This window comes from Aythya ferina (genome assembly GCF_964211825.1).
Source record: "Aythya ferina genome assembly, chromosome: 4".
Taxonomy (NCBI): Eukaryota; Metazoa; Chordata; class Aves; order Anseriformes; family Anatidae; genus Aythya; species Aythya ferina.
The window spans coordinates 9,189,863-9,215,309 of record NC_140300.1 but is presented as its reverse complement, the minus strand read 5'-3'; the positions used below and the strand labels follow the sequence as shown (position 1 = coordinate 9,215,309).

The 25,447-nt window shown below is 36.6% G+C and overlaps 1 protein-coding gene across 5 annotated transcripts in view; it reads right to left on the bottom strand.

Moving 5' to 3' along the window:
* CFAP99 (cilia and flagella associated protein 99) overlaps window positions 1-25,447 on the bottom strand; it is a 58,625-nt gene that overhangs the window by 29,907 nt on the left and 3,271 nt on the right. For all 5 annotated transcript variants that reach the window (XM_084517622.1, XM_084517620.1, XM_084517619.1 and 2 more), the window contains 4 exons: window positions 15,655-15,799; window positions 12,676-12,770; window positions 6,208-6,320; window positions 3,886-4,060 (listed from right to left, as the gene is read on the bottom strand). In XM_084517622.1, coding sequence (XP_084373748.1) covers window positions 3,886-4,060; window positions 6,208-6,320; window positions 12,676-12,770; window positions 15,655-15,799 — 528 coding nt within the window. The remainder of the gene's footprint in view (window positions 1-3,885; window positions 4,061-6,207; window positions 6,321-12,675; window positions 12,771-15,654; window positions 15,800-25,447) is intronic.

The following is a 25,447-nucleotide window of genomic DNA, read 5'->3' as shown; positions in this document are numbered from 1 at the left end:
TATGGCTCAACAATAAACTAGGCAGAAGGGGGAAACAGGACTGCATCGTTTTGATCTAGGCTCAGGCTTCTGGGGCATTTAAGTATTTGTGTAAGCAATACCTTTAGTACAAAAGCAGAATCTGGAAAAAGACTGGATGTCTCCCTCTTGGGTGGATGAGATAGTCCACCAGCTTACGGGGCATCTGCTTGAGTATTTATCTTGCTAAAAATGTTCTATCTCCGTTCAAAGTTATAGAATTAATTCAAGAGTTACTGGGAAAAATCTGTAATCTGTATCGTTCTGGAACTCAGTTCAGGGAAGTGGGGGGATCCCAACCAGCTTTACTGGACTATAGAAAGAGCTATGCTTTGAAAAACTCGTGTTTTCTACTGCCTTTGCTATTTGACATGATTATCTACAGGAAAAACAAATGCACAAATAGAAAAGGCTAGCAATTAAATGCATGGATGAGACTGCTTAAGTATTTTTGTGAGCTTTTTAAGTGAAGTAGAACTGAAAGTATTTCCCAGCAGTATCTATTTTTTTTTTATTATGCTTTTATGGATGGAGAAATTAAAGTCCAGAGAATTTGCGAAGGGTTGCACAGCAATGAGTATCAGTTTCTTTCAATGTTCTTCCTAGTCATGTGCTTTACCTACAAAACTGTACTCATCTGCCAGTGTGAGTTGAAGATCTCTCTGCAGAAACTTCTGTGCTTATTCCAAGTAATTCAAGGAGGCGACTTTTCAATAAGATGTTTCAAAAATGATCCTAGCCTTGTAATTTAGCCTTCAGATACCATGGTGATGAGTACCCACCAGACAGACAGAAAGACAACACCGCAATTACCCTTTATAACAATAAACAGTGTGTAGTTGCCAGACGAGGATGAATAAATCACTCTAAGCAAATTGCAAATTCCAGCAATAGGGGAGATCAGAAAAGCCAAACTGTACCTACTTAATCCTGAAGTGAAAAAGGGGGGCTGGGAGGAAGGCACACCAAGCTTGCCTGTGGCCAGCTTCACTTATGCTTTCTGGATGCTCTTTTACTGGAGGTTTTATTTAAGGAGTAGGTATAACAAGAAATTTAAGGAAGAACAAACCTGCATGATGTACTCACTGAGCTGACACCATGCATGGATGCAGAAAGGAGCAGAACTAGAAGCTTTTTTAATAGGCCCAGAAACAAATTGCTCCTGAATGCATCCTCCTGCAGCCCTGGATAAACTCCAGCCCCAACACAGACTAGTTATCGCATTAAATGTGCAGAGAGACACATACCTGGAGAATGACAAATGATTTCTAAGAAATCAGCTCAGTTTTGTTTAACCAGCCCCAAAATACACATCCAAGTAGAAATACCTTATATTGGTTGAGATGAGGCAATTTAACAATGGCAAGAGAAAATAAATTTCAGAAAAAGGTGTGAGAGGGAAATATGCAAAATGATGAATAAGTACTTTGAACTTTGGTAGTGATCAGAATTGTATTTTTTTTTTTTAATTACTGTTATAAGATAGACAAGGACAGACTAATGCAGTGCTTGTTGTTTTAAGAGCTTGTTTTTATACAAAACAAGATCAGAAAGGTAACTATGTTGTTTGATCTATAGATCTGTAAACAAAATTATCTGTATTAACCTTTTAATTATTTTAAATAATCAAGCAAGTCCACTCGTGAAGCTCAGCTGAAATAATAAGGAAAATCTCTCCTTTTCATCAGTTTTTGATGAATGTTTATGACGATGACTGAGGATGAGTTATGAGGATGAATCCTAACCTTTCAGGCCTATGTCACCCCAGTGAAACATCCCAATGCCAGCGGAGAGTCCCATCTCAATACTGATCACTGAGTAAGACAACTACCCTGTCTTCCACAATAACCCACCTAGAATCACAGAATCACAGAATATTCCAAGTTGGAAGGGACCCACAAGGATCATGGAGTCCAGCTCCTGGCTCCACACAGGACAACCTATACATCAGACCCTATGTCTGAGAGCATTGTCCAAATACTTCTTGAACTCCAGCAGCTCTGTGCCACGATCACTGCCCTGCGAGGCCCGTTCCAGTTTCTGAAGTGTGTTTTCAGTATCCAAGACAGCAGTACTATCCCTAAATTCATGTACATGATACATCCCATCCTACTTCGTGTTTTATTTTAATTATGCTACATAATGCAATGTATCAGGAAGAAATGCCTAAAATAATAATCTTATTAATCAAAATTAAATCATTTCACCATAGGGACGCAATGACTTCCCAGTAGTTGTTGCTTAAATCCAGACGCCTCCATGTGAATTCATGCAGTTGTTTCAAAGTGACTCTGCCTGTAGTTAGTGTAACTGCAGTATTCCCAGCTAACATGCCACAGGGCAAACTCTTTGACAGATGAATGAGAACCATGAGAAAAAATGGATATCTCAGAGAACTAACAACTTTGTGAGAAAACAGACAGGAACAGCAGATTATGGGATATAATCTGGAAGAGGTTTTTTTCTGTGCATTCCTCTCAAATAGATACAACTCTCTGCCACAGAGTAGCCAAAACTAAAGGCTGCGCTCACTTTCCTGCATCTTTGTTGACAACTGGGCTGACTTTTCTTTGCTGAAAGTACAGGATCTAAAACAGGGATGCTGGCAACAATATGGCAAATTAAAGCAAAGCTTAATTTTCTGAGACACATGCAGAAATGAGCACAACATATGTCACTGCTACGCTAATGGTTTTAGATTCACACGAGCTTTTAAATTTGCAGACTTGGCCAAAATGTAAACCAAATTTAGTATAACCCTAACAACACAAATGAACTTCAGTAAATGCATCTGCGTTAAAGCAAATTTATTCTGAGAGGGGCTGCACATTATAAAGTCACTAAAATGACAGCAATATGACTCATTCCTATACTGATTAAGTAGTTATTAAATGCAGTTTTTCAGAGCCTGGTATTAAGCTGTTTCAATGTAAAATCCCATTAACTGTATAACACACTGCCATTAAATTGCGCTGCCATCCTAAGATGTAAATGGTATCTAAGAGCATTCAACACATGTATTATTTGAAACCTCAAGTGCTAATACAAGGTGGCATATAATGCTCCAAACTATGGCTTCCAAGCTCACTTCCCACAGCATTTAAATATAGATGATTTTGGAGTCTTCATTAAGTTAGTCATAGCAACTTGATCCCAAATCCTGTTTGCCTTTCCCAAGCGAGCTAACTATAAACTAATTGTGTGTCTCTGATTTGTACCAGTGCAACTGAGTCAGTATCTTGGATGGTTAGTAAAATGAAAGCGTGGCATTTCGAAGATAAAGTCAACTCTCATTTGTATGTAAGCAATAAATTAAAATGGTAAAAAATATTAATTTACGAGATTCAACATGAATACAAATAGCAAGGAATAAAAATCTAGAGTTCCTCTCATGTCCAATGAAATTGCCTTGTTACTTATTTAATGAGAGTTCATCTACCAAAAAATAATCTATCTAGTTTATAAAATTGTTCAGTTGAATATTCTTTTCTTACCTGCTTCAGTGCATTATCCAAAGCAAACATTTTACAAAATCCAAGGACTATCAGAAACCTCTGTATCATGCTTTCATCAGTTTGTATCCACTGTAGAGTTCTACATCCAAGAGATGCAAACCAACTACAGGAAACAACCTTTTCCCTTTCCTTTGTTTGGCTTACAATTTGCTTACACAACTTTCACTGAAGTGAAATGAATGAGTTATTTTTTAGAAATCTGACCTTCAATAAAAAATAAATCATTGTTGATTTGTCAAAGATTGTAGATTTTCTACAATTATTTTGAAAGAGACAATTAACTCCCTTACCATGATTTTGTGCACAAGATTACATAGAGCAGAGTATCTCATAGAGCATTAAAAAAACTCACAGGTGGACCTTTTTCCAGTACTGGTATTGGCAGAGGTATAGGAATGGCACGTGGTTTGGGTACAGTCAAATTAAATTCCTTTGGCTGAGTGACCGTTGAAGTCTTGACAGTGGTAGTACGATTACTTAATTTATCCATGAGCTGTTCAATCAGTTGCTGTACTTTTGGCTGCCATCTTCAAATAAAAATAGATTATTCAATTTTATTTCCTTTTTCTTTTTTTGTACACACAGTGTAGTATCTGAGGTTGGCACAGGTGCGAATTCTGTAACACTTTCAGCTATTCTGTTATCTTCTTTTTAACAAAATTAACCCGCGAATTTGTATGATTTAGTTGGACTGTGTTATTTCACCTCTTGATAGATGCTAGCCCAGTGGTGAAATAGCCACAGTTTTTACTGAATAAGCAGTTAATAATAATATTAGTTAATAAAGTTAATAATAAGCAGTCTGTTTTGCAGCAGGACCAGACTATGAATCAGAAAATCAGCTGTCAGAAGCAGAGTACATACAGATGAAGAGACTATGACCAGACAGTGGCCTAAATATTGCCATTGTCATCATCTGTCAGACACATAGATCAACCTCACAGCCCAGGCAGTTCTAATAAAAAAATAAATAGAAAGATGTGTGGAGTTTGGTGGAATCAGCAAATGAACCCTCAAAACTAGTTGGTGACTGTAGGGCAGATGTTTTTGAGTTCTCTGTGTTTGGATTTTTGCATGTGTGAAGTTTCAAAATTCTTCCCAGGAGTGACAGGAAGGTACAGAATTCAAGGTAACACACAGACAAGTTATCAGGGCTGATTTTGGTGACAGCTTCATGCCTGTTATTGCTCCTCCATATTTATTCCACCCTTAAGTACTACACATGCAATAGAGATTTCCCAGAATTTAAAAATCAGCTGATGATGCAAATTTGCACTGACTTCTTTACATGACAGTTAGCTTAGCAAGCAATGTCACTGTGGGATGAGGCTTACAAGTAACTTCCAAAATAATGCAGCTCCATTAAAATAAAATGAACTTTTTATATTAACCTCGCTGATGTTAGAAAGAGGAATACAAGGACATATTTAAAAGAATTGAAGCTACTCGAGTGATTAAACTGATCAGTGCATCCTCAGCCCCTTGGAGGAAGTTTCAAATCCAGTGATCAAATCTGGTCTTCAGCATTCCTGCACAGCTTACGTGTACTTCTAGGCAAAACACTTGTGCTTGTTACACTGAATGCAATTGAGTGTGAAGGACAGTTCTCACAAGCCTACTATTAATGAAACACAAGCTACAAATTATATTGCTATTCTGAATCTCTCTCTGTATCTTTATATTCGAGCTGTAAGCATACTTTATAATTAGAATTACTACACTGGAATATATTGAGACAAATTCTGACTTAAAATACATCCCCGTAATTCCTGTAGGACTCAGTGGAATTGTATTTCAAGCCAAAGGTATAGTACTACATTTGTTAATTTCATATAATCTAAAGAGAATCTAAAGGGCTAATTGTGTCTGCTGACATGACAGAAGTAGATGCAAATTCTTTTTCAGCTGACATTGTTTGTAACAGTTCTGTCTAACAGTGTTTGCCATCATCTCTGGTAATCTATACTGCAGTGAGGAGGAGGTGTGATTGCAGCCACCTAGGTGTGCCCATGCTAGCTTTAGTTTCTCAGTCTTGGGCAAAAAAAGAAAACAGGCTGCTGAGTAACTTGATATTCAGCTACTGTTTCTCCATGTGAAAATGTTCCAGTTTGGCAAGGATACTCAGGCTACTGTATCACCACCTAACACACCTGGCACCTTGGAGCACTTAAACCATTAAGTGATGCTGCAATTGTGTAAATAAATAATAATTTTAAAAGACATGTTTACATGCTTATCCCTTATTGCTCAGAAGGGATTTTATGACCATTTGCATAAACAAATCTGAGCATAAAGCCACGCTTATGAAAATCAAACATCTTTTTTTTTTCTTTTTTTTTTTTTTCCATGTGCTTAATGTCACGCAGATGTTGAAGTGACTGGCTGGAATCGAACTCTCTAAGAGAATTTAAACCTGCTAGCATGATGATTGATCTATGCAGGAGCACTGAGAAATAAATGTACAACAGCTGTGAAAGGACTTCTCCATGAAAGAACCTTGCCTTTGGGTAAGTAAAAGGGATTACTATAGTCTCATGAAGACCAGAAGGGTTCTCAGTGACTTAAATGGGAGAAATACTTTAACAGCAAATGAAATTTTCAGCAGAAGCTTTCCCCAGTGTGTTGCATTTAAACTTTGAGGTGACCACAGGCTACTTAAGTACTGACTGCTTACCTTAGCAGTGGATCAATCCAGTTCTCCTTTACATACAGCGAATCGTAGAACCGACTCCATTCATCTTTTATCCAAGTGTTCAAATACAAGGCATTGAAGAAGAATCTAAGAAACTAGTAATAAGGGATATGTTTTAAATATGAATACTAAAGGTACAATGCACATACATGTAAAACTACAAAAACCACGTGTTTGTTACAAATACTTTCGAAGACCTTGCTTTCATTTTACCCTGTAATTACAACCATGTGCTTGGTATTTGTATATTTTCAATAGTTCTGCTAGGACAGCCTCAGGTCTTTCAGCCCTATTTTGTGAAACATTAATAGATACTAAAATATTTTAATGGTCTAAAAAATCTAGTGGCTACAACATGGGGATGCTTTGATGCATCTTTATGTTGCTTGAAACATCGTGAAACAAGAAGTTTTTATTAAAGAATAATTGCTAGTGCAATGCACTGATTTTTGACTAATTATACAGTAGAGTTTTAAAGTCTAATATTCCCGCAGCCAACTCCTGATCATCTGTAGCTGGATGATCCACGGTGCCCACAGACATCTCAGGCCTGGCACTGCACCTGAATTGCTTAAGATCCTTTCAACTCCCTGGGAACTTTGCAGGGGAAAGTGGTGAGAACTACAAACTGCTATACAATATGGTTTCTTTTTCTACTGAAATATAATTAATTGGCATATTCCCATTAAAGTAGAAAGCTGAAATTTGGCATACATACATTGTAGAGCTCTACATGCTGGAGAAGTGGCAATTAACATTTGAACTTTTGTTTTCCACTGGAGTTCACCAGGAGGTCAAGAGCCTTTTTTTAAGGCTCGAACTGTTCAAATAGCCTTTTGAATCACTCTTGAAAAATGGCACTCGGATTCAGCATGTATCACTGACAGCAATATAAATTCCAAACTTGAACCTGAACTTTTTCATTACAATTCTTGGAAATGGAAGTACCGGCAACCATAGAATCATCAAATATCCCACGGCGGAAGGGATCCAAGTATCACACTGAAATAACCCCAATAATAGAGAAACCCCCTAAATAATATAGACATTATGGGAATATAGACATACTGGAAATCTGTGTGCAGTCACTTGAACAGTTTCCAATGGAGATTGCAGGACTTATTATTTCAGACTTGGCACCAATCCTTTCTTGTTTGGGTTGATTTCTACAGAGCTATATAGGTCTTCATATAGAGCTTTTTGTTCCGGAGGACGAGCTGGCTGCTTCTTAATTCACGTGGTGCCAGGCTCAAGATGGCTCACAGCCCCGTGAATAAATCAGTTATAAACAATACAGACTCGACTCTAGGTGCTTGCTGTGGATGTTCAACAGGCATAGAAATCCTGCTACTTGAAATCTATAGTCTTGTTGTGACCATTTCCAAGGAATTAGCCTGCAAATTTAGTCTTATTTTCATCTGTTGCACTTTTGGTAGAGTTAAGTGACTGATCAACAACTGAATGACTAAGTGAATATTACCACGTTGGACTCCCATTCATGTCTAGAAATTACTGTTCTTCCCCAAAACTGCAGCTGCTGTTGTATCAACACACTATCCACTGAAGAAACTCATTCTTTCTTCTTTTGGAGGACCTTTCTCTATAATACATGCATCTTGGATTTCATTTTCCACATAACATAATCATTTTTGCTTATGCAATGTATAAATAAAATGCGAAAAGTTCACAGTCTCTAAGAGAACCGACGCACTGCATATACACTACTTCTAGCAGTTATCGCAACAAATTTTACATCCAGGCATCCCAGGTGTAGATTTGATTATAGACTCAGAGAATCATGTCTGTTGCCAAAGTACTCTTCTTAACTTATAGAAGGCCCCAACTATACCCAAAGTTTATCAAAAATGTGTTTTTAAACCCCATATATGTAAGCAAGTGTGTATACAAGGGTGGACTGAACATGAGCATACTTAAAAAGAGGCAGACTCTGAGGGTAGAAGTTGTTTACAATTTTGGGGAATTCAGATAATTCATAGAAGAAGCTGATATGGAAATGCTGTGGGTGGTGTTTTGTAGATCCTCCAGTTTTCTTTCATTGTTTTTTGTTAAGTTGAACTCCTCCTCCTTCGCTGTGTCCTCAGTATTCCTCTAATACTGCCTACTCCATCCTCAGAGCCTTCAATCAATTGTCTATTACATTGCCACATGAAACTAAGCCTCTGAATTATTGTTATTTGAGCTCTCCATGACTGATCTTTTCTGTCTAGGTCTTCTAAATATTTGCTTTAATAATCCTTTACAAAGTACTTGCAACTACCTCTTCAAGGCAGATGAAACTAATAAAAGCATACAGTCAGTGATTTCTGGCTGTTGTATGAAACAGCTGGCTATGATCCCTTGAGGCCTCTCACTGCAACTCCAGTTATGTTCTCCTTATTAACATTTCACACTGAATTAGGACAAATGGATAATTCTGTGATGGATGGATGCTATGACGTATTCCTATGAGCTACAGAGCATAATCAGATAGTTATTGGGATGTATATTACAATATTCTGTGTTTTACTCACAGTCCCCAGAGAAATGCTATAATATGGGTATGCTCAAAATGCATCATGTGGGAGAAGACTTGGAATGCAGCCCTGCAGTGGTTACCCAGGCAATGCAGGGACTGCCAGTGGTAATGCAGGGATTACCAGGCATTGGTTCTGACCCTGGGCTGCCTGGACCCAAGTCCACAATCTTGGCTTTGACAAATCACATCACAGATGGCAAATCTGGGCAGAACCAGGCCCATGAAACCATAGAACATTTTGTTTCTTAACAGGAGAAACTTCTGTGCTTTGTGAACTGAATTACTAGGAAAAAATACCTTGTATTTCAGTTTTCTCTTTGGCCACACATGACCAGGTGGCAACCCCAATATCATCAGTCTTTGCTTTTATAGCAGCAAAATACAGCTTGAAGTTCTCAGATTCCTGTTCAGATGTTACCATTATATCTCTCCTTAGAGAAGCCATTGGACAGTCACTTTGGTAACAGCACTGTCCTGCTTACTGGTCCTCTGTCTCGAATGTTCCAAGCCCAAGAATTTCACTACTCACAGAGCATGACAAACCAGCTTAATTTCTCCTCTGAAAGCAGTGTAATTACAGCAGAAATTGTATCCATTTTTACTACTTTACCTTCCTCTGGCTGTGGTAAGATTGAACAAGGGTGTAAAACTTGACTGCTTTGTAATGCATTTGTACAGGTGGGCTAAATTAATGCCTTGCTTATGAGAATTTGAACATGCCCTACTAATAGTCTCTTAATATGTTTTTATACAGTGAGATTATTTCTAAAAATGAAATGAAACAATGGGAAGTTTCCTCATCTGGGATTATCCCTACATCCATGAAGTCATCTTTATATTCACAGCATAAGCTTTTGATTCTTGAGTTAAAGAATCAACTGTAAGAAACAGTAGACTGAGGCACAGATCAGCCACTACCTGTGAATTAGTTCATTTTGGTTGTACGCAACCACAGATATTTGCTGTAGTAGCAAAGGCAATCAAAGAGGTTCCTGTTCACTCTTCTCTTCACCTGTTGATTCTTTCACTACTATTCTTCACTTGAAGTTGAATTACCTGTAAGATTTTAACTGGAACACAGAAATGAAAAGGAAGGCAAGAAACTCTTTAGAAGGCTTTCCTGCCAAGAAATAGTAATCAGAAATTCCATTTTGAGGATCCTGATTTGAAGCTCTGGAGAAAAGTGTCCTAGCCTGGCCCCAGATACTTCTGCCACTGTTTGACCCAGCTAGGATTTATTTTGCCATTTTATCCTCCAGGAGGCTGATCTTGTCCTACTATTCCTACCTCATCATAACAGCAATAACAATACCCGGTTCTTATATAGTAATTTCATTTGCAGATCTCAGAAATTCTTTATAAAGGACTTCACTGCTGTTGGTATAAATCAGAATGTGAAATAGAATGAAACATGTTCTTGAGTGCTAGAGGGAATATGCTACTTATTTGCATTTTTTTTTACAAGGCAAGTTTGAAATTATAAACCCGTTTACTTCAACTTTTTATTTCAAGCATCTTTTCTCTAACATACAAACCCTTAAATTTTATCACAGAAATAAAAGAACAAAATGTATGAATAATAGAACGTGAAAATAGGCTTGAGCTAGCAGTGCACAGCTAAGTTCTTACAAGAACAATCCTGCTAAGGTTACAAAATTGGGTTTTATCCAATGATTCTGTCAGTATAAAATCACAAAGAATTGTTGCATGTATTCTTAACATTACAGAATAAGCTTATAATTTTCTGTTGAAGCAGATGAACATGTATGAATGAGGTGCCATTATTATTCTGCCTTGATATTGAAGGCCCCAATGAAAATATTTGAACATACACCAATCATAGGGGAACACTGACTTTGATTCAAATGGATTCCGTCATGCACTCCTGTAAAAGAAGGTTTACTCACACAAGTACGTCTCATTCATAAGAACAGTGCCGTTAATTTCATGAAGACTACTAATTTGCATTAAGATTTATCTGCACAATTAAGAAAATTCCAGGCAGCCTGTGATGTGCAGAAACATTTCTCTGTTAATCGAAGTAAATCTTTTCTAAGTAAATATACATGAATAATTATTTTGTGCCTCAACTGAACTCAGCCACAAAAGTCATCAGGCAGTATCTACAGGTCAGCATCCCGAAGAAGAATCCCAAATTTCTGACAACTTCAGGCTGTTGCTAAGGCTGCAAATCTGCCTTCTGCTGTTTTTGTCGCTGTTGCTGGGGGACCAAATGCTGCTTCTAAATCCTCTGCTGCAGGTGCATTAATATAATCTAGCATTACTTGGTAGACAAAGGACCTCTTCTAATGCAAGAGAAGAAAACCTAGATGCTGTGGTGATGAGGATCTGGTAAGATACTTAAGTAAGCAAAATTACATCTACCGGGAAAAAAAAAGTAGCAGGTGCAGATCATCACACATGCAGCACTTCCCTATCAGAGAAAAAATATTCCAGACAAGGAGATAGAAATTGTCTCAAGTAAAACGTCAGGGTACTGACACGTAAGCCATATAAAGCTAGGTGAATGGAATTGACAGGAGATGTCATGTAGTGGGAAGACTGTGTTGCTGGCTGAATGAGCTCAAGATGCATCCAATCCAGTGGCTCGTTTCTAAGATGTTTACCAAAGAAGGGGCTGGAGAGCATTTAGACAGAGAGTGATTTGTCTGTCTATCAGATTATGATAATTCTTCTAGCCACTTCTCTGTTTTTTCTAGCAGTTAATGAAATATATATATATATTTCCTCTCAATGGAATTAATAAAAAACAGTCCATAGTAAGCCCATCAAAACAAAGTGACCAAAGGGTTGAGTGTTCTAAAAGCATTATGCAGACACCCGAACCTTCTTTCTCCCTGCGCATTACAAAACAACTGTACTTACGAAAAAGACACAGGCATCCACATGAACATTCTGTGTAATCAGAATAAGGATAAACCGTAGCCTTTTGAATATTAATGACTAGAATTTGCCTATCCCTTGAATCTCACATTTATATAGAAGCCTATATACTTGCTGTTCAAACTTTGTGTTTGGACATGCTTTGAAACATCCAGATGATCAAAGCTTACATATGTATGTCACCAGTAATTTAATTTTTAGCCTATTTTCCCAAGAAAACAAAGCTTATGGGAAAGCATTGTCAGTCAGTTTATCCCTCTCGCTGACTTTAAAACATAGCTTTTAAGATAATCAGCACTTTCAACCATTTTGAAAGAGAAGCAAAATATATTTACATTTCCACAAGTTTCATGAAATTTAGCAAACAAGTAGAGGAGAGAAATCCAAACCGATGACCCTGGAGAGGAAAAGGCAGGCAGAACTTTGTTGTCATGATTTCTATTTGGCAGCAATGGAATTGTATATATGTTGCAATGAGGTAACTGGTACATGTATAGCTCCAAACAAGCAACTGTGCTTTTTTGGAAAGGAAAAAAAGCAATGGAAGGGAAAAAGGCTTGATAAGCAAAGTGGCAGTGGGTTATTTAGGGAAAAAAAGAACACAAATTGGCAAGAACCACAAGTTTCAACAGATTCATTGTGTACAGCAAAAACTTCTACTGCCTGAAATCAAAGAACAAATGCAAGCACAGCCAAGAGTGAGTATGTAAGTTAGGGGGACAACTATAAACCACATGAACTGTAGATCCTGTGTTTATTCTACTTTCTCAGATGATAAAAAATACATTTTAACTTGATCTTTGACTGAATATGAGATAGTCACTGCATAAGTACAGAAACTCAAGATTTTTATGATAAGAAAATAATAATTTCCCATTTTATTTCTGAATTTAAACTGAAAGTAACATTAATTTCTGAATTTAGATGATCTTAAAAGTTGAGAATTCATCTGATTAATAAAACACAATGAAGAAAACACTAATTGTTGAAAAAAATCGTAATATCATTACCTTATGCATTTTTGCGGTGTCCTGAGACTTCACAATTCTGCTGAAGTGCTGAAGACCAAGCTCTTCTAGTTGAAAAGTTGCCAAATAGCAAATAACTATCAAAAGATAAATATATTTAAAATGCAGCAGAAAATTCTAGTAAATATATACCCTATACTCAACATGTTCTGGGATTTAGATTGTTACTTTAATTTTAAATAGTCTTCAGTATTGCTTATCTACCTGGGCAATATAGTGCTTGACAATGAGAAATTGTAATAGGATTTTATAATATTAACCCTGTGTTCATTACTAGTATTCTGACTGTGCTGTGGTTCATATAAATAAGTTATATAGTTCATATAAATAAGTTTCTTGAGTTAGATCTAAGCAAGTGAAAGTCTACCGTTTTATGTAGAATGCATGCAGAATTTTATGCAGAAATTGTAACAGCTGAGGATCTGTCCACTTACACAAAAATTGTAAAACAAGTGTAGTTATCCAAAGTCATGCTCAGAGGTCCTCTGGATGCCTGCAAATATCTGTTTGCAAAACTGGGAGATCTACCAGAGCAGAATTTGGAATCCTCTAAAATCCTGCTGTGATTTTGCAGTCATTTCATTCTGCCAACACCACTAAAACAAGCAGCTTTTTCAACCCCTGAATGCTTGTTCCTATTCCCCCTTTTAGTTCCTGGTGTTTCTTCTCTTGGGCAAGTACAGTCCCCCACACAGCCAAGTTAACTCAGGCTGTGAATTTTAACCTGAAGCAGTTTCTTGATCAGTTCACTGGATGGCTGCTAAACACTCGTTCTCACTCTTGGGGGTGAGAATGAGTGGCCCATGATGAAGACACAGGCAGCCCATTTCTTCCAGTAGTAGCACCATCTTATACACCAAGCATCTGCATACTCCATCAGTGAAATTCAGTGTTAATCTGGCAATAAGGCAGGAAAAACAGGAGTCAAATGGCTCCTGACAGACACAACTGAAAAGTTTCTAAAAGAATTACATTGCTGAAAATAGCTTTATTTTGACATAACCAAAATTTTCAGTGTAAGCAAGCTTATTCTGACAAAAAATGTAAAGAGATGACATTAAAAAAAGTTTTGATATTGGATTTTTTGACATAATCTGTTTTTAATATTGTTAGAGAGGATAGTTTTTACTCTGTTACAAAATCAGTTTATTACATAAAACAAAAAATTCAAACATAAAATATCATATCTCTACTATTTCATTTACTTTTCTTTCTTTTTTTTTTTTTTGAAAGTGACCGTTTTGCACTAAATGTTGTCATTTTTTTTAAATTCTGAATTATAATAAAACCAAACTTTAAAACTGTGGAATTCTCTGGTAAGTCCCAATCTGATTTTCGCATCCCCTTCTGGCATGTATGCAGTTTGGTATGGGAAGAGTCAGTTCTTTAAGATTTTAATGGACCTGTAAAGTTCACGAGTTCCTGTATCAGCTCTTATTTGACCTTATTCACTTGGATCAATCAGACTCACTTGCAGTGCAGTACTTTAGCTGCCACCAAATAGTAATGATGAAATCAGTAATTCCTGACCAATATGCTGCAACCAACTCAGTGTATCATTAGACTTCAGTCGTGTGCTTTAGCATAGCAACATATTTAAGCAGTCTTAGTAGAGTACACATTTATCTCCTACCAGCTTTATTAAATTCAAATCTGCTCACACATAGCAACAGCCTTTATAAGCAGCTTTGATCATTTAAGTGTCAATGCAGCTTGGTAAAGGGAATCACAAGCAGCTTAAAAAAATCTAAGCCAATGACCTTAGACTCTCAACTTGTTGATAAAGGAAAATCTTCTGGGGTCTCCCCTTTGCCCATGATTAATGGAGGCTTTTGTGTGGACCAGTCCTGACAATCCAATTACAGCAACACTCAGCTTAAAGTTGTAATATATGTGCCCCAGACACTGAAAAACATGGCTTTGTAGAAATGGAGACAATGAAGCATTATCATTTAGAATCAACTCAATGTACCATTAATTTCATCTCTGACAGTTTAGGTTCCATTTAATTTGTTATTTGATTTAGATTTCTATGCTTTTCCTGGGACTGTGGCATTAACAACCAGAATTGCAGTTAAAATGTAATAGCTTTTAGAACATAAAATGTAGACATATGTATATTAATTCAATTTTTAGTATTTTCAACCACTTTGAATTACACTGACTGGACTTTACAAAGTACCTACAAAACTTCAGAACACGTAAGACTCAGAGAAACAATGCCAGTGCAGTTGTGATTCCAATTTCTTTATGGGCTTTATAACTCAATCTCAGTTATATTAAGTGCATAGCATAAAAATATTTAAAGATCACTTTTCGATGTATTTCTTAATGCCTGAAATAACATTGGTGATAGTAACTAGTCTGATTAACTAGCTCATACTATCAGATGTAGTAATATTGTAACTGATTTTAACCAAGTCACTAACGAAAGGGAGATAATTGACTTATCTCACAGAGACAAGACAGAAGTCTATTTAATGTTATTGTATGACTACTAATGAAGAAGTCCACGTATGGGTGGAAGCAATGTATCTCCTTCTGTGAGATATGCTGTGCTCTTCAGCAAACAGAGCTTTGTTATACAGTTTCACATCTGAATGGCGGAGATATTAGATTAGAAGGCAATAAAGGGAAAACTCTGAATAATATTTTTTAAAGTGATAGTTGAGCTTTCCAGGTATTTCTTGTAGTCAGTGATGTCATTTTCCACCTGCACGTTACAATTAGCTTAATCTTCTGGCACATTCTGCAGAACATTCTTAGGTAAATATCCAGCTAACACCTGTGAGAATCCAGACTAAATAACAATCTCGGGATTTAGGCTTTAGATCATAAGGCCATTGGAAAAGGTCCTGGATTTCATGCTGCACTAGCCACAATGATAACAAAACCTGCACTAATAATATAATATTTTGTAAAGTTTGTGTTAAACACATTTGCTGTTTTAAAGACACTTACCTACATAGAGATTACGCTCAGAAATCAGACAGTATTTCCCATCCCGAACAAAAAAGGCATTGACTACTACATCCAATAAGGATTTATATTCTATGCATCCAGCAAGTGTGTCCAATACAAATTTTTCTTCAGTCACATTAAGAGTCTATAGAGATACAAAATTAATAATTATTAATGCATTTTGGAAAGAAAATGTTAGTTGTGTACACAAAGAAGTACAATCATTTTGAGGCAATGGAAAACCACAAATACTTAAGAGCAGTGCCTTTGAAGGGCTGACATTTCTAACACTACCAAGACATGGGACGTTGTAACAAATTAATGGCCCTTATTCAGTAAAATGTAACCTCCCCCAGTATTAAACTTTCAGCTGATCTGCTGACCTGTGAATTTAGTTAAAGGGCCCTAATATGTGAAAGTCAACAGTTAATGACAACAGACAAAATGGCAGACAAAAATGATTCTCTGACTTAAAGAAGTTAGCCAAGAAAAAAGCCAAGTCATCTTCTGAAAAGATAGTTCACATTCAGTATATGATCTCTCCCACTGATCTGAGATGTAGGAACAACTGACCTGCAATGACATAATTTCAGAGGTGCACCATGCCCAGTAGGCTATCGCCACTAGCATCATAATCACTGTATTTGTCTAATATAATACAATTTTAGTTTAAAAGTATTATTAGGGGCTTCTAGAAGAAAGTATGTGAGTCTTCTGATGCATGACACTATGTAGGGCTTGGAGATGGCAAATACATGGCAAAACTTTAGAATTACAGTTCCAGTTTTTACATGTAGAAAATGACATAGAAGAGTTCCAAGTGTATTTACTTAGCTTGTCTTTCAGAGCAAGTACAGCTCTTTTTTTTTTTACTAGTCCTGCTCCAAAGCCAGGTTTCACTCCTTTTTACATGCACATTTTCACTAGAAACACATCACTGTTGCCTCTGTATAATTGTCTACAAATACGTATGTATACATACTCACAGGCACACATATATGCAGGCAAAATTACACAAACACACATCCTTTGTAATTTCTTTACTGCCACTGAAATCACACTAATATATCTGACTCTCTCTAGAAGAACTGTAATAGAAAACATTGCTAATAGTACACATCCAGAACGAGAATCAAACTCAGTTTTTGTGGGTTTTAGGTCTTTAAAGCTAGTAATAGTTAAAATGATATACAAAGCTTTATTTCTATAACTGAAGTAATCAGGTATGACTTTGGATATATTCTGTGACCCATATATGTTGGGTAAGAAGAAACAGTATAGCCGAACTATACGTTACATAGAGACACTGAAGTTTTACAAAGTCTGTTGGGCATCTAGAGACCGAGTGCAAGTAAGCAGGGTATCACCTTCATTCTTCATTAGGGCTCCTGAGAAAGAAGAACTAATAGGCTGTGGTTGAGATAGCAGAAAGATAAAGGGGAATGCAATCGGGAAAATGGAGCCAACAAGAGTGAGATGGCAAAAAGGGAGTAAAGAGAAAGGAGTGCAAAGGAAGGTAGAAGAAAATGGGAGATACAGGAGGGCTTTGATGGAGGAAGGACACAAATGGAAGAGCAAAGAGACTGAACATATCCGGAAAAAAAAAATTATATATATATATATATATATATATATATATATATAAAATTGATGGGAAGCATGAATTCCATCTTGCTAAGCATTGAGAATTCTTGTGAGGGATACCCTCCATTCCAAATATACCTTTTCTAGATTTAAGGAAGATCTTTCATAAATGAAAGCAGACAGAGAAAATCCAGAAATCTAATCCCCTACCAATATTTAAATATATATCCCAAATTTCATAGGAGGTATCAGAATTCACCACAAAAGGCAAAAGCGAACACAAACACCTGAAATGCAAAAAGAGAGAAATAGTTCAAACAAAAGTAAGACTGTGGCATTTTTAATCTAAAAAGATGGGTCCTCTTGAACAGATGATTTTGTTCACAAGCAGATCAATCTGCAAATAACAGTAGCTCTGATAGTAAAGAGAAGTTCATGTTAAAATTGGACAAGCTTGCTGGGAATATGCCCTCAAAACCTCCTACAATTACTTTCTCTAAAAGGCTAGAAAATAAATAGTTCTTAAGATATTCATTTGATCAGAATCCTTGCATTCACCTCCTGAGTATCCTATGTGTACAAAGTCCTCCAACAAACCCGTGCTTTTCAAGTGTACTTTTGAGAGAGGAACAGAAGTAGACACCCAGATGGCAATGGGAAGACACCATTACCCAGGGCATACCTCCTGCACAGTTCAGACTACAGAGAGAAGTGCAATTGCTTATATACATTTACTCTACTTTTGCTGTTCTGATTTAACTAGTCAGCCAGAAGCTAGTTGGTAGAACAAACACAGAAATATGTGCTTACCCTTGTCACAGCTAGAGGCAAAGAAAGTACATAACCACTGCATGGCCTCGAAGTAAGCAACAAGTAGCAGGAGGTGCAGCCTGGGGACAGCTGTGCCCCAGAACATTTATACTGACCAGTAATTCTGTGGACCACATGCCCCAAAGAGTCCTTTCCTCTTATCACACATTATCATACACTGAATCTTTTTTTAACTACAGAAGGTACTAAGTGTTCTGTTTCTGTGTCATCTGAGTAAGTGATCTCATCCACACTCATAATAAACTAAACAAGACTGGGCAGGATCAGGACTTGGATAAGAAATCTCAAAGGTAAGCCAGTTTTTGGTTAAGTAGGCCTGATAATCTATTAAACCAAAAACTGACCTAATGCTTTAAAAAGTTCATAGTCCCTGCTACGGAAAATGCTATGTACAAGAAATAAATAAATAATTATCAAATAGTTGTGGTCATTAATTCTGGTAGTATTCCTAGGCTGTCCACTGAGACCAGTAATTCATAAGTGCATTCTTTCTCTGTGCCTTCTTATCACAGAATCACACAGAATGGATTTCACAAGTGGGTCAAGTGACCCAGAAACAGTTACTACAATATGATGACAGGTTGTAAAGTTACAGCAGCTTTTGGATGAGATTCTCAAAATATGTCACAAATATTAATTGTGCTTAAAGAAATTCCTTTTGGGTAATACTATTTTGTAAAAGTGGGAACTACAGGACCGAGCTGGGAAGAAATTTTCCCCAGATAACACCCTAAGTCATTGGTGGCAATCAAAAAAAAAAAATTATAAATGCTAATTTGTGAGTCTTTGTGCTGTCCATCAGATCATATTCCTACTTTCTGAATTTCACTTCACCTCATTTCTCTCAAACAACTAACAGGTGGTTATGTTTGCAAGTATCTTCTGTGTGTCTTTCAGCATGAGGAGGGCCAGATAATTTACAGGTGAAAGTAATATGCAGCTATCATCTTTTGTTGCACCAGCTATTGAAATATATCAAGGACAATAAATCTAGAAAAATATGCCTCCAGAAACAACCTCTCTATCTCTAATGCTACAGAGTCTATTTTTTTTGTTTTGTTGTTTAAAGCGAAGTAAGTTTATAGTAGATGAATACTGGATGGTTCGGTATTTTTAATGTTCGGGAGCCTATATATTACTGTGCTGAGCAATGCCTGCACTGTATGTAAGCAAAATATTGTTATATGTGTTTGTAATGTCATGTCATAAAAATACCTGACCATATTCTCTTTATGACATTGAATTTCAGCTTTTCCTGATTCCCAAGTGATTAAGCTGTAAAGAAAGGATCCTGTCTGCAAAAAAAGATGCATGAGATTGACCTACCCTAGTCTGAATATGTGCTGATTGGCATTATCTCTGCTTTTTGGGAGATCCCTGGTGCCCTCAGTCTGCTTCTCTGGGCGCATTTTCCCTGCTTCCTGCTCCCTCACTGTGGCTGGAAGCCAGTCAAGTTCCTTCAAGAACAGAAGAGACTGTGTAAGAAAACTTAAGCACAGGATTTGTAAGCACGCAACTTTCAACATGCGTGAGTACAAGCAATAGCATGAATTAAATGGAAGAGCATCTGGAAAAAACAAGCCTTGCCACAGGGGGTGCATGATAAGCATGGTGACAATGGGATCTGTTTAAGGGAGGTCAGAGAAGGATGGGTAAGGAGAGACAGAAGAGTTCTTGTTTCTAGAGGGAAGGAAGGAAATGAACATCAGCCATACCCTGCTTGAGACTGCTCAGGATAAGGATTTAGTTTAAGGTGAACAAACATTTAAGGTAAGAAGCTAATATTTGATGAAAAGATAAATACCTTTCACCTCCCGAGAGAACTGTGAGTAATGGCATGTACTGAACTTGTCGACTTCTACACACATTTTGCAGATGCAGTCTGATTAATTCATAGCACTTCAGCTATCAGTGCTAGTCCTCTCCAGGGGTCTAATCAAAATGCCATGGAAATGAAAGAGAATATCCCTACTGACTTCACTGGGTTTTGGATAAGTCACCAGAACTCAGTCCTCTTTGCTTCCATTAATTTCAACAGGGAAAAAAGCCCTGGGATCTTAGGATATAAACACAAGAATGCACTGCTTCTACTATTTATAGTCTATGTTGCATTCACCGGCTCTATTTTCATCTTCATGTGATAATGCCGACCATCTTGAAGAGGTACAATTAAGGTTATTTGCCTTTGTACTTATTATTAAGCCATATGAGCAGGACATTGTGGAAAAATCAGATTCCATCCTTTTCTTAGAAAGATCATAATTTACATTTATATCAGTAACCAATAGTACAAATTAGACTCGTATAATTTAGTAGGATTTTTTTTTAAACTACATACATCAAAGTAATCTTGCATTACATGATTTTCATATTTAAAACTAAATCTATGACATTTGATATTTGGGGATTTTACTCACAATTGAGTGGGCATGTGTGAGACATACAGCTGAACCAACACAAATGAGAACTATGAAGAGTTGTGCCAAATTACACCATGTTCTTGCAAAACAGAAAGCTCAAAAGCAGGTTCCTCTTGCTATCAATGAGAGGGAAAAAGGAATAAAACTGTGAATTTGGGGTGGCAATTCTGCTTATACAGAATTAAGCTTTTCAGTAGATGGAGTTTATAAAGCTCAACGTGATTGGTCTGATCCTGAAACTCTAACTGAAGCAAATCATTCCACTGAAAATAAAGTGAGTAATTTACATAGAGAAAGGCACAAATATTGCATGATAACTTCTGCATTAAAATCCATAGCAAAAGCTTGATTTTAATAGTCACTCCAAAGAAAAACTGTCTGGGATGCTTCAGTTTTGTACAAAATTTATTTTTTTCTTCAAAATGAATAGATGCAGTCCATTTTTATAAATGGTCTGATGAAATGATGTATGTTATTACTTATGTACAATACACGAGATGAAGGATCACTACGATGTCGATCATTTTAATAGATTTAATTGAAAACACTAAAAAAAGGGGGCTTTAGTAAACAAGAACAAAGACGTTATCTGGAGGGCATCAATCTGATGAGAAGAGTATTAAAAAGCATTTAGGAAGATAAACAAAGAGAAGTAGTGTGGGCATTCAAATGAAGAACAATAGAAATAGAGATGTTTAATGTTTTCAATATGAATACCCATAATTTAAAGAACTAAGATTTAAAGAACTATTTTAAGTTAATGTGCTATTTGGGATAATTCATACTGAACTCCGTTAAATACCAACAAGGTCGCAACACTGAAACAAGCATTTATTTGCATTTACTATTTGTTTTTATTAGCTTTGAAGGGCATAACATGATTCTTCAGGATTGAAGGTGAAGGTTTGCTTGTTGCAACTAGGAATCACACATCATATTACTAATGAACCCATGTTCCTATTGAAAATATTCCCAGTGAAAACAAGTTCAATATTATGTTGTAAATGTTATAACGTACAACACAATAAGCATGAGGACTGTAAATAGCCAAATTACAAGTCAAAGCGTAGTTTCTTTCCTGGAAGAAAATCAAGTCTGATCATTCATTGGGAACAATGAACAGAAATTCTTTTCATGATGTAAAATTAACATGTTGCAGAAATAAAATATATGGAGATTAACACAGAATTGCTTCTAGAGTAATTTTGATCATAACATTCTAATTAGAGGAAACCGTGTTGATTTATCTCGCACTATTCAAGAAATAAAAATGCTTACCATATTTCATTTGTATTTCTCTAACAACAGAAGGCTAATAATCAGTGAGATTCACTAGTGCCATTTGTGCATAGAAGCACGAGCTAGGAGTTGGAAAATAGGAAATGACACTGGAATGTGGTTTTCTGTCTTGTTTCCTGAGTAGCCACGTAGAGATTATCTTCTCTCTTAACAACCTGCTTTTCTGATCTATAGAATGAGGATTATCTCAAACATGTTCAGATATAAACTAAAAGCACCATAAATTGCAATAATAAATAGAAAAATAAAAGCGTGTGCTTGAGTGTTTTGCTGAATCGTGACCGAAATGCCTATACAATAAATGAAGAAAGAATGGAAGGCCTCAATGTTGTGCTGAATACAGCTTTCTGTTGGAGCTGAAACCAAATATTCAGCTGAGCAGTAGGTATTTGAAAAGACCTTCATCTGCCTTCTGAAATGAGAGGTCCCTTCCAGAGAGCAATGAGGTATCCCCTCAGACTCCTCTTCTGCAGACCAAACAACCCTAATTTCCTCACTTTTCATAAGTCTTGTTTTCTAGACCCTTCACCAGCTCCGTTGCTCTTCTCTGCACATGCTTGAGCAACTCAATATCCTTGTAGTGAGGGGCCCCAAACTGAAAACAATATTTTTGGAAAGTCCTTCATTTTACCATTTAACAATATTTGAGATGCAATCTCACCAGTGCTGCATACAAGGGGAAAATCCCTTCCCTAGTCCTGCTGGCCATGCTGTTCCTGATGCAGGCCATGATGCCATTAACATGGTAATTCTGAGTGTGTGTCACTTGAAAGACCCAGCCTTGAGCTAGTTATAACTACACTAAACATTACTAACTACACGACACTTGGGCAGTCTGTTTACACGTTTCCATCACACCACGAGAAGATTCTATCTTTATATATACAGTGGTTCAGACAGATCTGAGCAACTGTCAAAATAAAGCTCACCTCTATTCTTTAAAATTCAATTTCTATTCCTTTGGTACTAATTTTTTGATTCCCTTTTTGTATCTTGAAATAGCAAGTGGTTGCAAAGTGCAGTAAGTGAAGAAGAAAAATGCATCCCAACAGTTATTGGATATGCTATCTGCATCATCTGCTTCAATCACAAAAATACAGGGAAAGATGGGTGCTTTTTCAAAGCAGTACACTGCGATTAGATGTTGTCGTGGTTCCCACTACAGATGTGCAGTCACCATGATTGTAAATGGATGATGTAAAGGCAAAAAAATTAAAACTTAACTCTAGATAGCTTTATCTAATTCCTCTGCAAATTAAAATGGTCAACTACTTATCTCATTTACACCAACATATGTACAGACTACAGCTTCTGACTCTGGAATATACCTGGAAGCAAATAGTACACCCAAATGTTCTTCAAATAGCTTCCTCTCTCAAAGCTTGAGACAAGATTTCCTACAATGAGTGAATGTATTCAGATGGGAATAATGTAATGATACTTAAAAGAAAAATTATAATGATGAATTAAGAAACAATAATATTCAAAAGGTTGCTTCTCTCGTTGACGTCAATTGATACCCTCCTCTGGCATTCAAGAAGAACAAGACGAGAGCTCACGCGGTCTGATGCAAGGAACTATTTCATGGAAAGCTGTCTACACCATTTTAATGGAAGAGCATAATATACTATTATTATTTAACATAATCATGTTTTTTGGGCTTTGATTTAATTACTTATCTAACTTTATGTGAAGGAAAAATTAGAGCAACTAAAGATTACAAAGAAAATCTTGCTGGGAAGTTATTATGCAAACCTCTGGGTTGTGTCACCTTTGCAGCAGCACAGTGAAACCAACAGAAATGTTGTGCTGGATTTGGAGCAGAACGTTCAGCATGGACCTATTCCTTCTATACTAATAAAGTAAAAGGTCTAATATGGAATTCTGCCAGTTAATTTTCACTTAAAGCAAGTTATTCTCAGTAGTTGGTACATTTTTAACCTACAGTTTTGACCCTTTGGATTTTATGCCTCTTTCTTTTTTTCATGTTCTTTTCAAGTCCTTCATTTAAACATATATTTGCTTGCCCACTTTGCCACTTTCATTTCTTATCCTGTACCTCAGTTTGCCACCCATTTTTAATGCTTTAATTTGTAAGGATTCCCACAAGAATAGTTTTATACTCCTGGTGGATTGTTGACAGGGATATTTTGGTCAAGACAGATTATGCCTTCAGGACTTACTCCCTTAGGATTAAATCCAATTTCCTTTTATAACATATCTACATTCACTGTGTACGTAAATAAGAATTCTAAACTACAGTCTAAAATCCAGCCTCATTCTGTATCATTTCCTCATTGTTGTTGATTGTCATCTGAAGATGTTAAAACAGAACTTCAGCACTCTCTTGCAACTTCCTTCCACAACTTCTTTTCCATAACTTCAGAAGTACTTCTTACTAAGTAGGCAAGTCTAACAAAATAGAAGATAGTGAGTTGTAGAAAAGTCAAGTCTGATTTACTGCATACCTAACTAACTAAATATAAAGAGAGCTGTGTCTTGCAATCATATGGATTTGGGCTCTTGGAATCTGATTCTCCTCATTTTTGTCTAGTCAGCAGTCCACAATATTAGGTTTGCTATTTGTCATTCTGCTAGCACAAAAGATACAAGCTTGGATTGAGTGTGGTTTAAAGTGATGGCCTTAAACAGGATTCTAACTTGGAGGAAGTTCCTGCAGAAATCAGTTAATACCGAGTCAGTTAATGCTGGCTAACTGGGAAGTGGCCAAGCCAGGAGATCATGTGTACAAAGATGCTACAATATTTCTAGGACCACAAGTCTATTCTGAAACTGAAAAGAAAGTGAAATGAATTTTCCATGAAGAATTATAATCACCCATTTGGTACAAAAATATTGCATGAAAGCTTAATTTTGTATAAAAATAGATCTCTCTTTTAATTTTCTCAGATAAATATGCATAAAAATTATTATATAGTAAATGAAGTGAAACTGAATGATTTAAGATGTCCCAGACAAAGATTTTTGCCTTATCTGTGGTATCAGCTATCCTCCGTGTTCTTTCCCCTTTGAAAGAGTTTATTAAGAATCTTAAGATCCATGTTTCTCTAATGGAGCTACTACTTCTGTTGTCTTTGTATCACCTTTCTTGGGCTGAGAAGAGCAATGATCTGAATATTAATAGGTATTTATTTTGGCAGCAGTGGTAGCTGAATTTACCCAGTCTTTGCCCAGTCAAAAATGATTATTTTGAAACTGGACCAGTTCCATGATGTAATTCAGCGTATGAATCCAGAAACAGTTATGCCAGCACTACAAGGCAGGAGGGCAGTGCCAGAAAATAGGGACCTGAGTAGAAACTGATTAAGAAAGTAAATACCCAAGAAGTGTGCATCACTGCCTCAGCTTGTGATGTCCATATCAGAACTCTGAAGTTTTATATTCTTGTTATCTGTTGTGTTTATGCAAAATAAACATAAAAGACTAACTAATTGGCGTAGCAGTATTTTAGACCTTATTGTCAGAAGTGGCAATGAGTACTTGAGCTACAATGTGGCAATGCGGAATGAGGGCTCTGACAATGCAGTTTGATAATACACAGCATGCACAAACAACAGCAGCCTAAACAATATTATTGTCTTTTCTTAGTAATTTCCTACAGCTGATCCAATCCTCCAGCTGCACCAGCAGAAGTTAGG